Below are 25,195 nucleotides of genomic sequence, written 5' to 3'. Positions count from 1 at the left end.
TTATTATTTATTGTTATAGCGCCATTTATTCCATGGCGCTTTACATGTGAGGAGGGCTATACATAATAAAAACAAGTACAATAATCTTAAACAATACAAGTCATAACTGGTACAGGAGGAGAGAGGACCCTGCCCGCGAAGGCTCACAATCTACAAGGGATGGGTGAGAATACAGTAGGCGAGGATAGAGCTGGTCATGCAGCGGTTTGGTCGATCGGTGGTTACTGCAGGTTGTAGGCTTGTCGGAAGAGGTGGGTCTTCAGGCTCTTTTTGAAGGTTTCGATGGTAGGCGAGAGTATGATGTGTTGTGGTAGAGGGTTCCAGAGTAGGGGTGATAAGCGAGAGAAATCTTGTATACGATTGTGGGAAGAGGAGATAAGAGGGGAGTAGAGAAGGAGATCTTGTGAGGATCGGAGGTTGCGTGTAGGTAAGTACCGGGAGACGAGGTCACAGATGTATGGAGGAGACAGGTTGTGGATGGCTTTTTATGTCATGGTTAGGGTTTTGTATTGGAGTCTCTGGGCAATGGGGAGCCAGTAAAGGGATTGACAGAGGGGAGAGGCCGGGGAATAGCGGGGGGACAGGTGGATTAGTCGGGCAGTAGAGTTTAGAATAGATTGGAGGGGTGTGAGAGTGTTAGAGGGGAGGCCACAGAGCAGGAGGTTGCAATTGAGCATCTCTGGAGAGACCTGAAAATGGCTGTCCACCAACGTTCACCATCCAACCTGACGGAACTGGAGAGGATCTGCAAAGAAGAATGGCAGAGGATCCCCAAATCCAGATGTGAAAAACTTGTTGCATCATTCCAAAGACGACTCATGGCTGTACTAGCTTAAAAGGCTGCTTCTACTTAATACTGAGCAAAGGGTCTGAATACTTATGACCATGTGATATTTCAGTTTTTCTTTGGTTTTTTTTTCAGTCAAGATGGGGTGCAGAGTGTACATTAATGAGAAAAAATGAACTTTTTTGATTTTACGAAATGGCTCTAATGAAACAGAGTGAAAAATTTAAAGGGGCATGAATACATTCCGTGCCACCAGTATATATATATGTGTGTGTGTGTGTGTATGTATATATATATATATATATATATATATATATATATATATATATATATATATATATATATATATATATATATATATATATATACATATACACTCACCGGCCACTTTATTAGATACACCATGCTAGTAACGGGTTGGACCCCCTTTTGCCTTCAGAACTGCCTCAATTCTTCGTGGCGTAGATTCAACAAGGTGCTGGAAGCATTCCTCAGAGATTTTGGTCCATATTGACATGATGGCATCACACAGTTGCCGCAGATTTGTCGGCTGCACATCCCAAAGATGCTCCATACAAGGCAGGATGGATCCATGCTTTCATGTTGTTTACGCCAAATTCTGACCCTACCATCCGAATGTCGCAGCAGAAATCGAGACTCATCAGACCAAGCAACGTTTTTCCAATCTTCTACTGTCCAATTTCGATGAGCTTGTACAAATTGTAGCCTCAGTTTCCTGTTCTTAGCTGAAAGGAGTGGTACCCGGTGTGGTCTTCTGCTGCTGTAGCCCATCTGCCTCAAAGTTCGACGCACTGTGCGTTCAGAGATGCTCTTAGGCCTACCTTGGTTGTAACGGGTGGCGATTTGAGTCACTGTTGCCTTTCTATCAGCTCGAACCAGTCTGCCCATTCTCCTCTGACCTCTGGCATCAACAAGGCATTTCCGCCCACAGAACTGCCGCTCACTGGATTTTTTTTCTTTTTCGGACCATTCTCTGTAAACCCTAGAGATGGTTGTGCGTGAAAATCCCAGTAGATCAGCAGTTTCTGAAATACTCAGACCAGCCCTTCTGGCACCAACAACCATGCCACGTTCAAAGGCACTCAAATCACCTTTCTTCCCCATACTGATGCTCGGTTTGAACTGCAGGAGATTGTCTTGACCATGTCTACATGCCTAAATGCACTGAGTTGCCGCCATGTGATTGGCTGATTAGAAATTAAGTGTTAACAAGAAGTTGGACAGGTGTACCTAATAAAGTGGCCAGTGAGTGTATATATATATATATATATATATATATATATATATATATATACACACACACACACACACACACACACACACACACACACACACACACACACACACACACACATATATACTAGACTGTGGCCCGATTGTAACGCATCGGGTATTCTAGAATATGCATGTCCCCGTAGTATATGGACAATGATGATTCCAGAATTCGCGGCAGACTGTGCCCGTCGCTGATTGGTCGAGGCAACCTTTATGACATCATCGTCGCCATGGCAACCATTATGACATCTACGTCGATACTGTGCCCGTCGCTGATTGGTCGAGGCCTGGCGGCCTCGACCAATCAGAGACGCGGGATTTCCAGGACAGACAGACAGAAAGACAGACAGACGGAAAAACCCTTAGACAATTAGATATATATATATATATATATATATATATATATATATATATATATATATATATATATATATATATATATATATATATATATATATATATATATTATGTACAGACCAAAAGTTTGAACACACCTCGTTTAAAGATTTTTCTGTATTTTCATGACTATGAAAATTGTACATTCACACTGAAGGCTTCAAAACTATGAATTAACACATGTGGATTTACATACTTAACAAAAAAGTGTGAAAACAACTGAAATTATTTCTTATATTCCATGTTCTTCAAAGTAGCCACCTTTTACTTTGATGACTGCTTTGCACTCTCTTGGCATTCTCTTGATGAGCTTCAAGAGGTAGTCACCGGGAATGGTTTTCACTCTCACAGGTGTGCCCTGTCAGGTTTAATAAGTGGGATTTCTTGCCTTATAAATGTGGTTGGGACCATCAGTTGTGTTGTGCAGAAGTCTGGTGGATACACGGCTGATAGTCCTACTGAATAGACTGTTAGAATTTATATTATGGCAAGAAAAAAGCAGCTAAGTAAAGAAAAACGAGTGGCCATCATTACTTTAAGAAATGAAGGTCAGTCAGTCCGAAAAATTTGGAAAACTTTGAAAGTGTCCCCAAGTGCAGTGGCAAAAACCATCAAGCACTACAAAGAAACTGGCTCACATGAGGACAGCCCCAGGAAAGGAAGACCAAGAGTCACCTCTGCTTCTGAGGATAAGTTTATCCAAGTCACCAGCCTCAGAAATCGCAGGTTAACAGCAGCTCAGATTAGAGACCAGGTCAATGCCACACAGAGTTCTAGCAGCAGACACATCTCTACAACAACTGTTAAGAGGAGACTTTGTGCAGCAGTCCTTCATGGTAAAATAGCTGCTAGGAAACCACTGCTAAGGACAGGTAACAAGCCGAAGAGACTTGTTTGGGCTAAAGAACACAAGGAATGGACATTAGACCAGGGGAAATCTGTGCTTTGGTCTGATGAGTCCAAATTTGAGATCTTTGGTTCCAACCACAGTGTCTATGTGTGACGCAGAAAAGGTGAACGGATGGACTCTACATGCCTGGTTCCCACAGTGAAGCATGGAGGAGGAGGTGTGATGGTGTGGGGGTGCTTTGCAGGTGACACTATTGGGGATTTATTCAAAATTGAAGGCATACTGAACCAGCATGGCTACCACAGCATCTTGCAGCGGCACGCTATTCCATCCGGTTTGCGTTTAGTTGGACCATCATTTATTTTTCAACAGGACAATGACCCCAAACACACCTCCAGGCTGTGTAAGGGCTATTTGACCAAGAAGGAGAGTGATGGGGTGCTACGCCAGATGACCTGGCCTCCACAGTCACCAGACCTGAACCTAATCGAGATGGTTTGGGGTGAGCTGGACCGCAGAGTGAAGGCAAAAGGGCCAACAAGTGCTAAGCATCTCTGGGAACTCCTCCAAGATTGTTGGAAGACCATTCCCGGTGACTACCTCTTGAAGCTCGCCAAGAGTGTGCAAAATAGTCATCAAAGTAAAAGGTGGCTACTTTGAAGAACCTAGAATATAAGACATCATTTCAGTTGTTTCACACTTTTTTGTTAAGTATATAATTCCACATGTGTTAATTCATAGTTTTGATGCCTTCAGTGTGGATGTACAATTTTCATAGTCAGGAAAATACAGAAAAATCTTTAAATGAGAAGGTGTGTCCAAACTTTTGGTCTGTACTGTGTACATATAATAATGCACACACACACACATATATATATACACACACACACACACACGTACACTTTATATAGAAGCAGCATGTAAATGTATCCGCTGTAAGTACACTGCTTTCATAATGTTATATCAGCTCTCATGCTGCAAAACAATTCTGCAGGAACTTTATCCACTGTGGCTCAGAACGTCGTCTATTGTTCAAAAATAGAAAAAAAGTTTTAATTCTGGTATTGATTTTTCTCTTTTGCATTTTTTATTAGCTTTTTATTTCTTGAAACCTGGATAAACCCAGCATCTATTAGTTGCTTAAACATGTGCCCCTTGTAATTGGAAACAGATTTGACTGAGCCATGTCATTATGTCTCCTGCTTAAGATTTGATTTCCTCCCCAGCCCTGCTGTATGTAGCCATCCAGTTTGGTCTTGATATAAAACACACCTCCCTGCCTCTCCTAAGGAACGCTAATTGATTTTCCATTTTTATATGTCACTTCCTAGGTCCTCCTGTTGAAGATAATGGTTCCACATGTGCGCAGTTTCATTTTATGCCTCGCTTTGTAAGGTTTCTGCCAGGTAAGCTTTCCATAATCCCTTCACCGTGTTTCTGCAATACACATAACGCAATACTTATTCATGGATTTGGCATCAAGCTTCCACAAAGCGATCCATACACATAATAAATGTTTTGAGTAATTCCCGGGTAGTAGTGATATCATTTGTATAGTCATGAAGCCCGATCATCTGGAATGTGGAATATTCTTAAAGCTATCATCATATACACAGCCCCTAAACTGCTGTGGTAGTGTTATCCAGGATGGGGGGAGGTATCTCAGGATGACACTCTCGGAATAGTCCTTTTCATGACTCCTAAGGATACCCGGGACACCCATCTGACTTTTCACATTTAAGTCACAGTACTTTTTAACTTATTTTTTTCTTTTATACTGAAAAAAATCACAGGGATATAGGGGAAGATAAATGGGAGACAAGGGGCGCAGAGTCTTAGTGTAGGTGTATGTTTATATCTGTCGCAACAAATTATGTTTTTTGCACTCACCCTTTGGATGTCTTGTGTATTCGCACAAATGATCGGTGTGGCGGATCAGCTCTTTGTAATCCTCCGGTCTGCAGCACGATTGTGGGAACTATGCCAGCCTTGGTGCAATGTCTGCATGGTAAGGTAGTAGTAAATAGAAGATTAGTTGCCCTAATAAATTCAATATCAAGCAAAATATATCATCTTTAACCATCCTTGTCCTCCGCGAGCGCGGAAAGGGGAAATCTTATATTTAATGCTGCAAAATATGTTTGAGAATGTTCACAAATCTGTTACCATCCTGTATAACCACATGCCATGTTTTTGATTGGGTTAGCATTTTTCATGCCAAATTGACAGTTACTGGATTTCTTGAAAAGTCTGGGTAATAGTCTTTAGGAAAACTGAAATTACCCCAAAATGGGTTTAAAAAAAGATTCATCTCTTTCCACAAAAAAGAGGGATTTTTGGTTCTTACCATAAAATCTCTTTCTTGGAGCCTTCATTTGGGGGACACAGGTAACCATGGGTGTATGCTGCTGTCGCTGACACTATGCAAATAAAGAAGAAGTAGCTCCTCCCCGGCAGTATACACCCTCCGACATTCACCAGGCAACTCAGTTGGTGCAAAAGCAGTAGTAGGAACAAGTAATATCAAACTCAACCTATGTACCAACCCACAACAACGGCACGACAGCCAACACTGTACAACTTAAAGGGAGGGTGCTGTGTCCCCCAAAGAAGGCTCCAAGAAAGAGATTTTACGGTAAGAACCAAAAATCCCTCTTTCTTTCTCGCTTCATTGGGGGACACAGGTAACCATGGGACGTCCAAAACCGGCCCCTGGGGCGGGATATTCTGCAGAAAAAGAGGAGTTAGGTCGGCCGGTAAGAAACCGCCGCCTGCAGTATCTTCTTACCCAGGCTCGCATCCGCAGAAGCCTGAGTATGCACCTTGTAGAATTTTACAAAGGTGTGAATCTTGGTGACGAACTGCCCAGGAAGCTCCCACAGCCCGAAGGAGGCCGCTTGTCTTGGACACGGTATGCCTCCAGAACCGCCGAACGGATCCAACGAGCAATTGTGGACTTAGAGGCGGGGAGCCCCTTTCGACGACCTTCCGAGACGATGAACAGAGAATTGGCCTGACGAAAGGAAGCAGTTCTGGCAAGATAGATCTGGATAGCCCTAACCACATCCAACTTGTGAAGGGATTTGTCCAAGGGATGAACCGGGGAAGGGCACAAGGAAGGGAGGACAATGTCCTCATTGATGTGAAAAGCTGAGACTACCTTCGGTAAGAAGGAAGGAACCGGTCGAAGAACCACCTTGTCCTGGTGCAGGACTAGAAAGGGAGAGCGACAGGACAACGCTGCCAGTTCAGAGACTCTCCTAATCGAGGTGATGGCGACCAAGAAGGCCACCTTCCAAGATAGAAGCGAGAAGGAAATGTCCTGAATAGGTTCAAAAGGATCATGCTGGAGAGCATCTAACACGAGGTTGAGATCCCAAGGCTCGACAGGAGGATGATAAGGGGGAGCTATATGCGAAACCCCCTGAATAAAGGTCCTCACCTGAGGAAGGGAGGCTATGTCTCTTTGAAAATGGATGGACAGAGCGGAAATCTGACCCTTCAGGATGCTAAGGGAAAGTCCCGAATCGAGACCCGCTTGAAGAAAACTGAGAAGGGATGGAAGGGAAAAGGTCATAGGAAACAGACCGTTGACCTCGCACCATCGGAAAAAGGCCTTCCAACATCTGTGGTAGATGGCGCGAGGAAGCCGGTTTTCTCGCCCTTATCATAGTCTGGATGACGCTGTGAGAAAAACCCGCGTCCTTCAGGACCGCGGCCTCAACGGCCATACCATTAAATTCAGAGATCGAGAATTCGGGTGGAAGAGGGACCCCTGTGAAAGAAGATCCGGTAAATCCGGTAGCCTCCATGGAACGTCCGATAGCATGTTCACCAGTTCCGCGTACCAGGCCCTGCGAGGCCAATCTGGAGCTACCAAGAGCACGGAGACCCCTTCCGACTTGATCTTTTTGACCATCCTCGGAATCAAGGGGAGGGGTGGGAACAGATATGGCATCTGGAACTGGGCCCACGAAATCACGAGAATGTCGCATCCGACGGCCATCAGATCCCGAGATCTGGAAACGTACTGGGGAACCTTGTGGTTTGCCCGGGAGGCCATTAAGTCGACGTCTGAGACGCCCAACCACTGACAAATCTGGTTGAAGATTGAGGGAAGGAGAGACCACTCGCCTGCCACGATGCCTTGGCGACTTAGAAAGTCGGCTTCCCAATTGTCCACCCCTGGGATGTGGACGGCTGAGAGAGAGGGAACGTGGCTCTCCGCCCAACGCAGAATCTTTGCTACTTCCGTCATGACTTGTCTGCTGCGAGTCCCTCCCTGATGGTTTATGTAGGCCACGGCTGTGGCGTTGTCCGACTGAACGCGGACCGGCTTTCCCGAGAGGAGGGACTGCCAGCGGACGAGGGCTAGGAAGATGGCTCTGATTTCCAAGAGGTTGATAGGAAGACGTGCCTCTTGAACAGTCCAGCGGCCCTGGGCCGTGAGGTGGAGAAAGACCGCTCCCAACCCTGGAGACTGGCTCGAATTCCATGCCCAGGAATTCCAAATGTTGGGTTGGAATCAAGGATGACTTCTGGTAGTTGATTATCCAACCGAGGCGAATGAGTGTGTCCAGAGTAAGCTGGAGGCTCTGGCTGCAATCCCGACTGGACGAACAATTGATCAAGAGGTCGTCGAGGTATTGGATTACCAGAATCCCCTTTGAACGTAGAATGGCCATGACCGCTGCCATGACCTTCGTAAAGACCCTGGGAGCAGACGCCAGCCCGAAGGGGAGAGCCGTGAACTGGTAATGATGTTCTTGGATCGCAAACCGGAGAAACCTTATGCTGTACGCAAATCGGAACGTGTAGGTACGCATCCCGAATGTCCACAGAACACAGAAACTCTCCTGGTTCCATGGACGCGACCACCGAGCGTAGTGATTCCATCCTGAAGTGTCGAATCCGGAGATGGCGGTTTAACAGCTTGAGATCCAAAATTGGACGGAGAGAGCCGTCCTTCTTTGGGACCACGAACAGGTTCGAGTAAAAACCTGAAAACCGCTCGTGATAAGGAACCTGAACTACGACTCCTGAGGCGAGGAGTGAATCGACGGCCTGGAGAAGCCCTGGGAGATGGGAGGACGAGAGAGCAGGAAACGACTTCCTGGGGGCGAATACAATTCTATCTTGTAGCCTGACTTGACGATCTCCCTGACCCAGGCATAGTCGACTACCGATAGCCAAACTTCTGAGAACAGAAGAAGTCGGCCTCCCACCCTGGAAGGATTTCCAGGTGGGGGCGACCCGTCATTTATTAGCAAATCTGTGGCCCCGAGATCCGGATGGTTTTGAGGGGTGACTCTTAGCTCTCCAGCGCGGGGGAGGCCTGAAAGAAGGTTTCCTCCGGTCTCCTTGCGAGGAAGATCGGTCCTGATTGGGGTTTCCTGAGGAGGTAAAGGACCGAAAGGGACGAAAGGACTGGGGGCCCCTTCTGTTGAAGGAACGTTTAGGCTTGGACTGGGGTAAGGAGGTACTTTTACAACCCGTAGCGTCCGAGATCATTTGATCCAGGTGCGTGTCGAAGAGTCTAGAACCCTGGAAGGGCAGACCAGTGAGGGATTTTTTAGAAGCAGGATCTGCGTTCCACGCTTTGAGCCAAAGGACCCCGCGAATGGCCACAATGTTACTGTTAGCCCTAGCCAAGCAGGCCGCCGCATCAAGGGAGGCATTCATGAGATATTTTCCCACAAGAGAAATTTGATCCGCTAAATCAGACAGTTCCTCAGCAGGAGCAGAGGCCAAAATGCCTCTACGCAGAGTCTTGGCCCAGGCTGACACAGCTTTCACTACCCATGAAGAGGCGAAACTAGGACAGAAGGAGGCCCCAGAAGCCTCAAACGCCGATTTGGCTAAAGCCTCGATTTGTCTGTCCGTGGGGTCTTTAAGAGAAGCCGCGTCCGGGATAGACAAAACCGTCTGAGAAGATAGTCTGGACACAGGCGGGTCGACCTTACGAGACTAGGACCATTTGTTGACAAGGTCTGAGTGAAAAGGGTATAAAACGTCTAGTCGTTTCCTTCCAGGGAAACGCTTACCAGGGTTTTCACAGTGTGTAGAGCTGGTGTTGTCAAACTCCTTGTGATTAGGAAAAACCCTAGAGGGATGTTGAATCCGTTTAAACGCAACGGAGACGTCCTGAGAGCTTGCCTCGTCCTCCTTAAGATCAAGCGTCTGAATAATAACCGAAATAAGGCTATCGACCATATCCTGTGTTCCGGAAGTCTGATCTGCATCCGAGTCAGATTCCGACTGAGAGGTTACGTCAGACCCGGGGTCCGCCTGCGAGGAGGGGGAATGGGCAGATAGGGGTATCCCGATGTGGTCCGGGGAACTAGAAGCAGATCTAGATAGGTTCCTTTTTCTGTCTCTTTTCTCAAGTCTGCCTCTGTGAGGGTCTTGGACAGGTGCGAGCGAATCGCCGTGAGAGGCGTTCGTGGCACTGGTGGCATTAGAGAGAAGCGGGATACGTTCAAGTGCCTGGACCAGAGACTGAGACACCTTAGTCAGGTCTGACACTGATTAAGACATAGCAACCGCCCACTCCAGGGGAGGGGGGTGCACTCATCCCGAGACCGAGGAGCTTCCTGAGGGCCGGACATGATAGGAGGAACGCAGGATGGGCAGAAGGGAGACAGCTGACCTGAGGCCCACTTTTTCTTACAGTGAGCGCAGGCGTAGTGGGTGACCGTAGAGGAATAGCCTGGTGTGGGGTCGGACATAGGTAGGGGTATTACCTTGTACCGCAGGTGCGGAGAAGTACTGCAGGGAGGAGTAGAGCCCGAGAGGGCAGCAACGCCAAGCCTACCGACAAAACAGCGGCAGCCGCAGGAGTCTGTGTCCCCCTGGGATCCGTCCCCCATGACGCGATGGACGTAGTCGGCGTCTCTCAGCACAGGAAGGAACGCGCCGGAAGTGGGCGTGGTCGAACGCATAACAGAGAGAGAGAGCCTCCCAGGAGAAAAGTGTGCCCTCCGTCGGCGCTGGACCCCGGGGAAGTCGTGCCTGCGAACACAGGGCAGAGGCGCTGGAGGCGTGGCAAGTCGGGCGCGAAAAGGCCTCAGAGGAAAGAAGAACGGCGCACGCGCCCGACAAATGCAGTGCCAGAACTGAAGAGCCGAAAAGGTTCGCATGCAGTTTGCATCTCAGCTTCAGGAAAATGGCCGCCGCGATCTCCATCTGCGCACGCGCGGCATCCCGCAGCCATTTTCCTGAAGCCCCGGGAAGTGGAGCACTCCATCTGCGCACGTGCGGCCTCAGGAAGATGGCCGCCGCCACCGATAAACCGCAGTGCATTCGGCTGTTGCGCATGCGCGAACCACTACGCCAACGCCGGGAAGAAAAGCAAGAGGTGGGGGAGAAACAGCGATTTCACCACGCCCATTTGACCAGACCTGCGTGATTGACAGCCGAAAATGGTGACTTTACTAAGGTATTTTGGCAGCAAAGGTGGGGAATCGGGATAATAAAGGCACTATTGTACAGCACAGCTCAGGCCCTATTGAACACTATTTTTACCTCATATTGAAAAAACGGGGTGACAGGTTACCTTTAAGATATATTTGTCAACCCAAATAAACTATTCTAGAATTTTAATTTAAAATAGTATTTGGTGTTATCTGAAGACATTTAGGGTCCTTAGACTTGACAAGATAGAAAGACAAAAGTGTTATTTTTTCTCACTTTGTATTCCATTTATACATCCGCAATTTTTCCATTGCAGTCACATAAGACTGCACAGCTCAGGACCGTCATAGTGGATGTAGGGACAACCTTCTCTGTTATGGTCGTTCCCTAAGTCCATTTGCTCTTAGAAGTTGCAGTTTAAGGTCTATTAATGGTGTTTCCTAAGCTGTCTATATTCTTAGCATTTTCCTGCTGCATGAAATATTACTCTACTGGGTCTTGAAAACCCTCTGCATGTTTTAAATGTCAACCGTGACTCGCCATATGTCTGGCCAAATATAATTTTCTTAACCCACACAATGATGAATGAAAGTGAGGAAAGATACAGAACATTACTTAGAAGAGATCTTCAAAGCACTACCCAGCGGTTGGTGGGTCAGCTATTTTTTTTTTGTGTAAACTATGTATGGAGATGGTGCCAATGAAGGGTTTCACTAAAGACCTTTTGAGTAATTAGCAATGTAGAATAGTAATTATATTGTAGATAAAAAGTGTTATAGCACGACTATGGGAAGATGAAAATTAAATAAGTTGTACACCACTTCGATGACTTCTTGCCATACCCCTCATTTGGCCCTCGATAAAGTAATAAAGCCTATACTCGCCTCCGGTGCCGGCGCTGTTTCCGCTGTGTTGACAATCCCTCTCCCCTTTGCTCTTGTGCCGTGTTGTGACGCCTGCATCCAATCAGCGCTAGTGTCACTGTCCCGGCTTTCTGGCAAATCGAACATGAAGAGCAAGTCCAGTGGGGACAGTTATGCCAGCGTTGATTGGGCGCCAGAGTCACGTGTCACAAGAGTCTTGGGAAGAGCGAGTGCCAGCACTGCGGGAACGGCATCGGCACTGGAGGTGAGTACAGGCTTTATTATTTTATGGGGGCCAAACATTTTGATCAAGAAGGGGGTTGCCCCAGTAGTGGACAACCCTTTTAAGGTCACCATTACCATTCTACACCAGGACTGGTGTGTAAATACCAGAGTTACAATACTTTTACGCATCTGTTGACTTGCACAAAAATATTACTTATTAAGATGTTTACACAAGATTTCTGGTGTAATCACCTTAATGAATTGCCCAGCATGAGTGGAGGCTGGGGTCAGAGTAAAGGTACCTTCACACTAAGCGACGCTGCAGCGATATCGACAACGATGCTGATCGCTGCAGCGTCGCTGTGTGATCGCTGGAGAGCTGTCACACAGACAGCTCTCCAGCGACCAACGATGCCGAGGTCCCCGGGTAACCAGGGTAAACATCGGGTTACTAAGCGCAGGGCCGCGCTTAGTAACCCGATGTTTACCCTGGTTACCATTGTAAAAGTAAAAAAAACAAACAGTACATACTCACCTTCTGCTGTCTGTCACACGTCCCTTGCCGTCTGCTTCCTGCACTGACTGTGTTTGCCGGCCGTAAGGCACAGCACTGCGGTGACGTCACCGCTGTGCTCTGCTTTCACTTTACGGCCGGCACTCACAGTCAGTGCGGGAAGCAGACGGCAAGGGACGTGTGACAGACATCAGAGGGTGAGTATGTACTGTTTGTTTTTTTTACTTTTACAATGGTAACCAGGGTAAACATCGAGTTACTAAGCACGGCCCTGCGCTTAGTAACCCGATATTTACCCTGGTTACCACTGTAAAACATCGCTGGCATTGTTGCTTTGGCTGTCAAACACGACGATACACGCCGATCTGACGACGAAATAAAGTTCTGAACTTTCAGCAATGACCAGCGATATCACAGCAGGATCCTGATCACTGCTGCCTGTCAAACACAACGATATCGCTAGCCAGGACGCTGCAACGTCACGGATCGCTAGCGATATCGTTTAGTGTGAAGGTACCTTAAGACATTTTGACTCCACAGCCCTGTTTAATATATCTTAAAAAGGAGAAAATAAATAGCTTGCATTGATGACCTAGAGTATAAAATGTAAGATGGAAGACATGGATATTTAACACTGATTTATACCTGTGGCGTCACTTATAATGGGGAACACTGTAAAATCAAACAATGAAAAATCCAACCTCCCAAATCCAAATGTTCCCAGCGCCTGGTGTTAGACGTTAATGTGTTTAAAACATTTTCTTCTAATTGTTGATGTCTATCAACAATCTCTATGGGCGGCTTTATTTGCATACAAATACTATTACCGTAATATTTTATTATTGTAAGTTATCAGCACTTCATCTCATGTACTAGTGTAACAATGTCTTTTGAGAAAGGCTTCTTTCTATTTTCGTGCTGTAGCCTCTCGTAGTGACCCATCAGATCTGCAGACACTAATCTCCTAGAGCAGAGGAGCAGAAGTAATGTCATAGTGAATCTTAATTCCTTGGTGCAATAATAATAATAATTTAAAAAGCACTTTAATACAAAAATTTTTGGTTTGAAGGTCTCATTTCTTTGATTGCATATTTTTTTGGCCTAGTGGTTTGCTTGCAATATTTCAAAAGATTATTAACCTTTAGACGATCTCTTTCCATGTATCTCCATTTTAGTTACTAGAATGTATGAATTTACATGGTGGTCTTTAATGGCTGACTGCACTGAAAATCCTTACACCACTGCCAGTTAGAGGATTAAGGCTGTTTAGTGATATATTCAATGTTTGTTTCGTTTCCTACAGTTTTTTCCTTTTGCATGTTAAGAAACATTCAAATGAATAGATGAAACCTCAATATCTGCTCTTGTGCTCGATTTCATTAAGACCAGTATTTTTCTCGTCAGTCTTGATGAGGAGGCATGCTGGAGTCAGGCGCTTCGGATTCATTAAAGGGTACCCTGTGGTCAGCATGTATTAGCCACTGGCTGTATCATTCCAGCCAGGTGTGTTTGACCCTGAAACGCTGCAGCATTTAGAAGAAGATGTTTAATAGCCAGGCCACTCTGCAGACTAGTTGGACAGTTGGGTCCCCATCGGATTCTCCCCACCAGCTGACTGTGACGGACCTTTATGCTTATGCGTAGGATGAGACCTGTCAATCCAGGGCAGCAAATGAGAAGAAGCCAACAGGGATCCACCTGTCTGACTAGTCTACCAAGGGTCTCGGTCCCCGGAGACTATTAAATTATGGTTTCTCAGAAATGCCACTGCAGCATTTCAGGGTCAAACACACCTGGCTGGCATCATGCAGCTAGTGGCTGATACATGCTGCCCATAATTTATTATGTTCCCTTAAAGATTCAGTAATGAATCCAGCTCATTTGAAAAGTGACGTGTGCCTCACCACAATTGTTACTCCGGTTGGGGACTGGACTAAGATTTGTGGCGTAAGGAACGTGGCCGCGCATCATGAATTTGATGAGCTATTGTTTTCACGTCCCTCCCCACCCCAGCTTAAACAATTTTGTCACAACTGAGTAAAAATGGCGTGACAAGACAAAAGTCGCTAAATTGTAGTACAGCTTCACGTTGCACTAAAATTTTTAAACTTTCTAAAGCTTTTTATGCCAGAGTTCTGGAGTAAAGGCAGTGATGAATTGTGCCCATATTACTTAAGTTTAGATTTTTATTTTAAATATAATTTTTACATTTGTTTTTTTTTTCCATAGGCTATCCTTACAAAAAATATTTAATGTGCAGCTCGAGGTCTAGGCAGGATAACAGCACTTTTATTCACAGATATTGCTTTGTAAAGACTTCATGCACACATCCGTGTGAAATTTCCATGCGCTGTCTTTTTTTCTTGGTCCACACTCTGACCAATTTGTATTGAAGGGATCTATTCACATATCCATGAAAATCATGGATCCGGCTGTAAGATCTCTGAGCCTCCTAGGAGGTTCTATTCTCATCAGGGTTTGCCGACCAAACTTCACCATATCAGTCACTGGGGATCTGTGAATCGCAGATGCAAATCAGAAGACTTTCAATTTGCTTCCGCTTTGTTCTGTTACTCAGTGATTAATTTGACCAAAAAAAATGTGTGACCTTACAAGGGTTTTTCTTATTATTTTATGGGCACATCTCATTAAAAAAATAATGGATGAGAAAAAGAAATCGATTCCACACTGATGCAAGTAGGATGCCATCTGAGAAAAAAAAACGGTCTAATTCTCCCAGACAGAATAGTTCAAATGGATATGTAGCCTAAAGCCGGACTCTAACATATCTCACTGCGATGCACAGACTGACCGTGGGGCTCGGATCCAAGCTCAGCAGCCTAAGGGCTCATGGAGACGTCCGTGCAAATGGGTCTGATCTCAGGCCACAATAACAGGACTGGCCGCAGCTCTCCCCACCTGAGCTTGACGGCTTCATAGATTTATAATGCTGTCACGTTTGGGTTGGGGGACCTGCGGCCAGTCTCGTGCATTAGTTGTTTGTGATCGGACCAAGATCCGTGGATGTCTGCAAGACTCCTAATAGGCATATACAGTGGGGGAGATAAGTGTTGGATACACTTTTGACTTTGTTAGTTTTCCCACCTGCTAAGAATGGAGAGGTGTGTACATTTTATCGTAGGTATATTTCAACTGTGAGAGACAGAATCTAAATATCCAGAAAATCACATTGTATTGTATTATACATAATGAATTTGCATTTTATTGCATGAAATAAGTATTTGATACAATAGATAAACAGAACTTAATATTTGGTACAGAAACCTTTGTTTGCAATTACAGAGGTCAGACGTTTCCTGCAGTTCTTGACCAAGTTTGCACAAACACAACAGGGATTTTGGCCCACTCCTCCATACAGATCTTCTCCAGATCTTTAAGGTTTCGGGGCTGAGGCTGGACAACATTGGGTTTCAGCTCCTGCCAAAGATTTTCTATTGGGTTTAGGTCTAGAAACTGACTAGGCATATACAAAGTTAAATCTTATTCAATGACACTCACCCGTTATATGTAGTGCATGTGCACAGACCAAGGATTCCCAGGGATCCAGACGCATTTCGTGTTCGCTTTCCCTGTTGAGTTAAAGAGCATACGCACTTTATTGTTTACTCAGATTCTGATGTTTATGCTTGCTGCTAGCAGTCAGTGAAACAATGATTGGGTCACATTTTCAGTGGCATACCTCTGGCTCTGTGCTGTATACAGCCCTTTTCATACATAGATCTTTTTGTTTACATCATTTCTTATTATTGACATCAGACACCTCTATGGAATTATCACCCACCCAGTTTATCCCCGGGGTGCCGATTGAGATTCCTGTGTTTGTCTACCTTAGTACAATTTTTTTTTAATTATATATTTTTCTGTATATGTACTGTTCGTTTCATGTTTTACTAATAAAATCATGAATTTTTTCTCATTGATGAAGTGCGCACTCCATTATTTTATTTGAGGGAAGTAGGTTGTTGGCCAAAATTTTGCTATACATGACCACATCCATCCTCCCTTCAATACTTCAATATGATGCAGCCGTCCTGTCCCCCCACCATGTTTCACCTTTGGGACGGTGTACTTGGGGTACTCGTCCTTCTTTTACCCTTCGCCACGACAGCACCCCACATGAGAGAGAGGGATCCGCCCCATAGGAACAGGAAACCTACAGAATAAAAGCAGGCGGTCCCCTCTCCTCCTCAGTTTAGGTTTCCTGTTCCTACAGGGACCCGGCTTACCTACAGATGAAGAGGATCCCTGGGCCATGCACCCGCCTGTGTCGGTATCTGAGGGAACGGCAGGGGCTGCGGTTCCAGAAGCAGCGGCGGGGGAGCCCCTGCTTGCAGCCTCCCCCCTCGTCTGGCCAAGCATCCACGGTCCGGGTCCAGTCACCGTGGGTCCGCCCGGCACCGTGAGGACGCGCGCGCTGCAGCGGCCGGCTTAATATCCCTGGCCGCCGCATGGTTACTGAGAGCGGCGCGTCTAACCCGGAAGTCGCTGGAGCACTTCCGGGTTGGTCCGGGGAGGCAGGAGAATGGGCGGCAGATTTAAAAATGCAGCGCTAGCGTCGGGCCGGTGTGTGTAAGACGGCTTCACCGGCCGACGATGCGCACTTGCCCGCAGTGCAACAGCGTTCTCCCAGCAAGGAGAGAAGCGCTAGGAGCAGCACAAAGAGTGGTGGTCGACCTCCAGAAAAGGGTTCTACCACCAAACGAAATCCGCCTCCAGAACCGGTACCTGTCAGCTTCACTGGGTGAGTTTTTGAAAGAGTCTCTTCCTATATGCTGATATATGTTCCTCCTGTATCCTTCCTGTAGACTAAGAAAAGGACACACAAGTCCAAGCACAAGGAATGTGCTTTATGTACGCAGCCCATCCCGGATGATTACGTTAAAAAACTGTGTTCGGAGTGTATCATGCAAACCTTACGGCAGGAAAATATAATGACTCCATCAGATGTGAGAGCTATAATCCAGGAAGAAATGCAGGGGTTGGCGCAGACAAGTAGCACCAGTACCCGTCAGCTTAGTAGGTCCAAATCTCCAGTCAGTTCACAGTCAGAGGATGTACGTATATCCTCAGGCGAAGCGGAATCCCAGCCGAGCTCATCCGAGACTGAAGGGGGACTTTGTCTTCCCAACAGCAGTGTGGACAATTTAATAAAATCTGTCAGAAGCACGATGGGGTGCTCAGATGAGAAAGAAAGTAAATCGGCTCAGGACATCATGTTCGCGGGGTTAGGACAGAGGAAACGTAGGTCCTTCCCCGTCATAAAAACTATTAAAGAAATCGTAAAAAAAGAGTGGGATAAGCAAAATAGAGGTTTTCTACCATCATCCTCTAAAAGACGCTATCCCTTCAGCGACGAGGAGCTAAATACCTGGTCAAAGGTGCCGAAGGTTGATGCTGCTGTAGCCTCCACAACCAAACAGTCGGTCTTACCGGTGGAGGAGTCAGGAGTCCTGACAGACCCGCTGGACCGTAAAGCAGAAGCTTTACTAAAAAGGTCATGGGAAGCCAACACGGGGGCGTTCAGGCCTGCCATATCTAGTACCTGCACTGCGAGGTCACTACTAGTGTGGATGGAGCAACTGGAGGAACAGATTAGAGGTAGAACTTCGAGAGAGTCAATCCTGCCGAAATTCCCTCTAATTAAAGAAGCAGTAGCATTCCTGGCTGATGCCTCCGTGGATTCGCTACGCCTAGCAGCCAGGTCAGCCGGCCTAGTGAACACAGCCCGGCGAGCACTCTGGCTAAAGAACTGGAAAGGGGACGCACAGGCCAAAGCAAAACTTTGTGCAATCCCCTGCCAGGGTGAGTTCCTTTTCGGAAAAGCGCTGGATGAACTCCTGAGTAAAGCAGGAGAAAGGAAAAAAGGCTTCCCTAACCAGTATCTTCCATCTTACAGGAGAGCCTTCAGAAGACGCCCCTTTACCAGGAACAAGCCATTCGAACAAAGGGAGCGATGGGAGTCGAAGGACCCGAAGCAAAAAGGTGCCTTTTTTAGCGGGTCCCATAACCCGAAACGCAAATACCGCTAACCAGGAAGTGGGCGGCAGATTAAAATTCTTCTTCCCCAGATGGGAACAAATAACATCCAGCCAGTGGATTCTGGACATTGTGCAATACGGCCTAAAATTGGAATTTGACCGAATCCCTTGGGATTCCTTTATAGTAACATCTCCAAAAGGTCAAGACCAACAAAGGGCTCTGGAATCAGAGATCCTATCTCTTCTGTCTAAAAAAGTCCTGATAGAAGTTCCCCAGGATCAAGAAGGGAAGGGGTTCTATTCCCCTTTATTCTTGATCAATAAGCCTGATGGTTCATTTAGAACCATCATAAATCTCAAGAGATTGAACGCCTTCCTGCGTAATCATACCTTCAAAATGGAATCCATTAGTTCAACCATAAAACTCTTGTTTCCTAGGTGTGTCATGGCCGGAATAGACTTAAAGGATGCCTATTATCATCTTCCCATACATGCGGAACATCAGAAGTACCTAAGGGTAGCAGTCACCCTGGAAGGACAGGTTCGTCACTTTCAGTATGTTGCAATGCCATTTGGGCTTTCTATGGCTCCCCGCATCTTCACTAAGGTGATATTAGAAGTGATGGCTCATCTACGTCAACGAGATACCTTGATAATACCCTACCTAGATGACTTTCTAGTGGTGGGAAACTCTATGCTTCAGTGTAAAACTCGTCTATCTAATACGATCTCGTCCCTACAGGAGTTAGGTTGGATCGTCAACTTCGAAAAATCCCGGCTGAATCCAGAAACCGTTCAGACATTTCTAGGAATCCAGCTAGACTCCGTAAGTCAGAGATGCTTCCTCCCCCAGGCAAAAAAACTGACTATACAATCATGTATACATGTTAGGGCATGTTAGGCTATGGGTTGAACTAGATGGACTTAAAGTCTTCCTTCAACCTTAATAACTATGTAACTATGTAAATCAAGGGTATCAGACGCAATACGCAACCCCTACATGACACTAAGGAAGGGCATGTCTTTACTGGGGTCATTATCATCATGTATCCCTGCTGTACCATGGGCACAATTTCATACTCGTCAATTACAGTATGAGGTATTGTCGGCTCAGGGAAAAAACGGACATCTAGAAAGCAGAATAACTCTTTCCAAAGATGTCTTAGAATCACTATCCTGGTGGCTAGACATGGACCACCTCTCAGAGGGTGTGCCATGGATAATAGACCCGTCTAAAATAATTACCACCGACGCCAGCCCTATTGGATGGGGAGCACATATGAAAGACAGTCTGGCCCAAGATACTTGGGACCAGGCAGAATTGTCGTGTTCCTCCAATTGGAAGGAGTTAAAAGCGGTAGAATATGCATTAAATCATTTTCTTCCGCAGATTCAAGGAGCAAATGTAAGGATTTACTCGGACAATTCCACCACAGTGGCATATGTGAACCATCAGGGTGGTACAAGGTCAGGAAGTCTAATGACCATAGCGGCAGACATCTTCCAGCTGGCAGAGACTCATCTAACATCCCTAACAGCCCTGCACATCAGAGGTGTAGAGAACATCAGGGCAGACTACCTCAGTCGAAACGAGTTACGTCAAGGGGAATGGACCTTAAGCAAATACATATTCGAAATGATAACCGAATCATGGGGAATACCACAAATCGACCTATTTGCCACAAGAGACAACCGGCAAGTAGAAAGATTCGCTTCCCTGAACGCCATGGATCACCCAGATATGGTGGACTCTCTTCACCATCCTTGGAGGTTCCAGCTGGCATACGCCTTTCCTCCAATGTCTCTGATTCCTCTAGTGATCAGAAAAATCAGGAGGGAACAAGCAAGAGTGATCCTCATTGCACCATTCTGGCCGAAAAGACCATGGTTCTCTTGTCTCCAGACCATGTGCCTATGCGATCCATGGATTCTCCCATCAGACAAGAAGCTGCTGTCCCAGGGCCCCTTTTTCCACCCGCAAGTGAAAGGTCTTCACTTGACGGCGTGGAATTTGAGAGGCAACTATTAAGTTCAAGAGGGTTCTCAGCAGAACTAGTAAACACCCTCTTATTGAGCAGGAAAAGATCTACCACCCTAATCTATAGTAGGGTATGGAATAAATGTTTAGACTTTTACACGGTACCGTTCACTAAGCAAGTTCCAGTCACACCTATTCTAAAGTTCTTGCAAAAAGGCCGAGAGTTGGGGTTATCTGTAAATACCTTAAGAGTTCAGGTCTCGGCATTAGGAGCCCTATATGGATGCAATATAGCAGCTAATAGGTGGATCTCCAGATTCATAAAATCTTGTGAACGTAGTAAACCGGTCCATATTCCCCATCTACCTCCGTGGGATTTAAATCTAGTGCTAGAGGCTTTAACCAGCTCCCCATTTGAGCCACTAGATTCAATACCTTTAAAAGTCCTGACATATAAAGTAGCCCTCTTGGTAGCCCTAACCTCAGCTAGACGGGTTAGCGACATCCAGGCCCTATCAGTAGACCCACCCTTCTTAACTGATATTCCATGATCGGATAGTCCTAAAACCAGACCCCTCATACTTCCCTAAGGTAGCGTCCACCTACCACAGGTCACAAGAGATATTTCTCCCTTCCTTTTTTGATTCACCTGTAACTCCAGAACAGCATAAGTTCCACACCTTAGATGTCAGAAGAGCCATCCTGACTTATATAGAAAGGTGTCAGACATGGAGGGAGAGTAGGGCTCTGTTTATCTCCTTTCAGGGCCACAAGAAAGGACATGGGGTCACGAGAGCTACCATATCTCGATGGATCAGAGATGCTATCTGCTTGGCCTATACGTCAAAAGGCGAGATTCCTCCAGCGGGTATTAAAGCACACTCAACACGAGCCATGGCTTCCTCCTGGGCGGAACAAGCAGATATACCGATCCATTTAATATGTAAGGCCGCAACTTGGTCTACACCTTCTACCTTTTACAACCATTATAGACTTGATCTATCTACATCTTCTGATCTGACTTTTGGTAGAGCTGTTCTTAATACAGTAATCCCACCCAAATAATGACTCTCTGAAAATCTCTCATGTGGGGTGCTGTCGTGGCGAAGGGTAAAAAGCCGGATTACTCACCGGTAATGCTCTTTTAATGAGTCCACGACAGCACCCATTTACTACCCTCCCTAAGTTATGCACAGCTCTTCCTTTTAAATTCACAAATAATGGTTGTATAGAGTTTAAGATATTTATGTTGCTGGATAAGAACTAATACTAAAGCTTTTTTGCGGTTCCCTTTTTGTACTCTGTAAACTAAACTGAGGAGGAGAGGGGACCGCCTCCTTTTATTCTGTAGGTTTCCTGTTCCTATGGGGCGGATCCCTCTCTCTAATGTGGGGTGCTGTCGTGGACTCATTAAAAGAGCATTACCGGTGAGTAATCCGGCTTTTTTTCACCAAACACGGCAAGTTCAGTTGCTACCAAACTCCACATAACCTTCTCCCATGCCTCCTTTAGATCATTCAGATGATCATTAGTGAATTTCAAACAGGCCTGGACATTGGCTGTCGTGAGAAGGAGATCCTTGCGTGCCCTGCAGGATTTTAATTCATGATGGCGTAGTGTGTTACAAACAGTAATGTTTGAGATTGTGGTCCCAACTCTCTTCAGGTCAATGACCAGGTCTTCTCGTGTAGTCCTGGGATGATTCCGGACCTTTCTCAGAATCATCCTTACCCCACGAGGCGAGATCTTGCATGGAGCCCCAGACAGAGGAAGATTTACAGTCATCTTATGTTTCTTCCATTTTCTAATAATTGTGCCAACAGTTGTTGCCTTCTCACCAAGCTGTTCGTTTGCCTATTGTCCTGTAGCCCATCCCAACCTTGTAGGAGGCCTACAATTTTGTCCTCCGTGACCGTAGACATCTGTCTTGGCCCTGGTGGAGAGTTTGGGGTGTGATCAAGTGTGTATTTTTTATACAGGTAACGAGTACAAGTAATTAGTGCAGAGTAGGAGGGCTTTATAAACAAAAACTAACAGGTCTGTGATAGCGATAATTCTTCCTGACTGGTATGTGATCAAATACGTATTTCATGCAAGAAAATGCAATTTAACGCCTTTACCTCCCAAGGTGGTTAATGATGACCAGGAGAATTTTTACATTTCTGACCATTGTCACTATATGAGGCAATAAGTTTAAAAAAACACTTCAATGGATCCCGCTCATTCTGAGAATGTTTTTTCATGACATATTCTACTTTATGGTAGAAAGTTCATCAATATGACTTAAGTTTAATTTTCAAACTTTGAATTCTTATGCCCTTAAATCAGAGAGATAAGTCACACAAAATAGTTAATAAATAACATTTCCCACATGTCTACTTTAGTCTACTTTACATCAGCACAATTGTTTAAACCAATTTTAAGTTATAAGGGTTAAAAGTTGACCAGCGATTTCTCATTTTTCCAACTACGGTAAATTGACAAAACCATTATATGATAGAAAATATCCAAATGTGACACCATTGTAAAAACTGCACCTCTCAAGGTTCTCAAAACCACATTCAAGAAGTTTATTAAAAGGAATAAGCACCATATTTTAGTTCAGATTTTGCTGGAATGGTTTGAGGGTGCCATGTCACTTTGGCAGAGCCCCTGAGGTGCCAGAACAACAGAAACCCCCAATTATGTAAACACATTTTACAATCTACACTCCCCAATGAATTAATCTAGGGGTGCAGTAATCATATTGACACCACTTGTGCCTCCCAGAATTTTATGCCATTGCGAATTGAAGATAGAATAAATTACATTTTTACCACTAAAATGTTGTTTTAGCCCCAAGTTTTTAATTTTTCTAAAGGCTGTTAGTAAATTTTTTACAACAAACATTTTTTCCTGAGTGCGCCAATACCTTACATGTAATCGGGAAATATTTTTCAGGCACAGTGCAAAGCTCAGAAGGGAAGGAGCATACTATGTGCAAATTTTTACTGTTATGGTTCGCAGGTGCCATGACTTATTGGGAGAGCCCCTGAGTTGTCAGAACAGAACACCACATGTTTTATTTCACCACATGGTGTGGAAAACGTAACCTCCACGGTCGGGTACTCTTGGAGTTCCCCATGTATACACATCACCCCTACTTTCCGTCCATTGGGGTTGTCCCCGGCAACAAGAGACCCATGTATCAGAGTCACTAAGCTCCCCGAGTCCAAGAGACCCTCCGTTTGGTACCCGTTGACAAGTACCTGTCACACTTCGCGTTCGCTGCCGGTGGTGCCTTTAGTTGTGGTGCAGACTGGCTGGGCGTACATAGATACTTGGCGAGTATACCCGCAGTCCATGGGTTCAGCTGTTAAGGGGAAGTGGGCAGCCACATGTCCGGGCCCTTGGCACTGCCAACACTTCATAGCTGCTGCATGACTGGACATTGGGGCCGATTTAGGGGATACTGGACTTTTGTCACCCTCACTCCAGATTACCCCCCTCAGTAGGGGCTCGATTCTGATTAGCCCCAACAGAGGGTTGTGGACCTTACCCAGACTCCTGGGTTGGCGGGGCCTGTCATGAGAGCTGAAGTGGAGCAATGTCCCATATAAAGTCCTGAGTGGCTGTTTCCCGCTCAGCCAGTCCAACCACCTGGTCCAGAGTGCCCGGGTCCTCTTGCCCCACCCAATGCTATATGGCTGCTGGCAGATCCTTCACCATCCAGTCGACCGCCACACTCTCTAACATCTGGAAGGGAGTTAAGGTCTCAGGCTGAAGCCATTTTTTCACCAGCTGCAGCAAGTAATATGCCTGAGACCTAGCTAGACGAGACTCCACAAAAGACCATTGGAATACCCGTTGTGCATGTACATATGTGTTAACCCCAGTCGAGCAAGGATCTCACCTTTCAATTTTTCTATAGTCCAGGTCATCGTCCCGACTGAGGTCCAGGTAGGCTTTCTGGGCATCTCCCGGCAGGAAGGGGGCCACCACATCAACCTACTGGGAACATGCCAAGCTCTTGCGCTCTGCGGTGCGCTTGAAGATGGTGAGGAAGGCTTACATGTCATCCTCAGGACCCATCTTCCTCAGCGCTGACCGGACTTTGAGCCGAGCAGACCATTGTCACTGGGGAGGATGTCTCATGCAGAGCCACAATCTGTTGCAGGGTCAAATTGTTGGTGGTCTGCTGCTGCTGCTGAAAGTCCTGCAACTTCTGTTGTTGCGCTTGAGAGACCGCCAACTGTCTTAGTATTTCCCCCATCTTATCAGCAGGCTTGGGCTGCAGCGATGCAGGCCTGATCACAGACATGCAGCACGCTTTGAGGTATGCCTTAGCTCACACTGCCCGCATTCTCCAACCATATGTAATGCAGCAGGGTTGGTGCAGTGGGACAGATAGGCAGAGACCACAGGAAAGTTCACAGCAAATGTGTTTTATGTCCAAAACGACTCACACAGTGCACAGCACACGGTATCCTCCGGATCGCAGCCGGGGCTTCACAATAGTCCGTACACGAGACCAGTTACCGAGGACGACTGCACCACCATATTGCGCTGCAGGGTGCTGGGCGTTCGCTGCTCTTGGCTCTGTGTTAGCTCACACAGGCTGGACGATGCAGAGCCACCTGCTCTGCTACTTGCAAACAAACACTGACACACCCAAACCCTATACTGCAGGGTTTTTAATCTGTAGCCATGGGCCACCTGGAAGACCTGCCTTGGAGGCAGCGGACCATCCTACTACCATCCTGTTGTCCACTTCAAAAATAAAAGCCCTTACCGGGTTTTCCTAAACATTGTCTTGGTCAAATAGCTTGACCAGGTCCACACTTACGTTTACTTTGCCTTGTGACTCACAGGCATCCTGCTGTGGATACAAGGCA

At 46.1% G+C, this 25,195-nt stretch overlaps 1 protein-coding gene across 3 annotated transcripts in view; it reads left to right on the top strand.

Moving 5' to 3' along the window:
- DROSHA (drosha ribonuclease III) overlaps positions 1 to 25,195 on the top strand; it is a 276,733-nt gene that overhangs the window by 82,332 nt on the left and 169,206 nt on the right. For all 3 annotated transcript variants that reach the window (XM_077269726.1, XM_077269724.1, XM_077269725.1), the window contains exon 12: positions 4,661 to 4,735. In XM_077269726.1, the coding sequence (XP_077125841.1) occupies positions 4,661 to 4,735 (75 nt within the window). The remainder of the gene's footprint in view (positions 1 to 4,660; positions 4,736 to 25,195) is intronic.

The sequence above is a fragment of the Ranitomeya variabilis genome, chromosome 6 (genome assembly GCF_051348905.1).
Source record: "Ranitomeya variabilis isolate aRanVar5 chromosome 6, aRanVar5.hap1, whole genome shotgun sequence".
Lineage (NCBI taxonomy): Eukaryota > Metazoa > Chordata > Amphibia > Anura > Dendrobatidae > Ranitomeya > Ranitomeya variabilis.
Note: the sequence above shows the minus strand (reverse complement) of the source record. Positions and strands in the feature narration are given on the sequence as shown.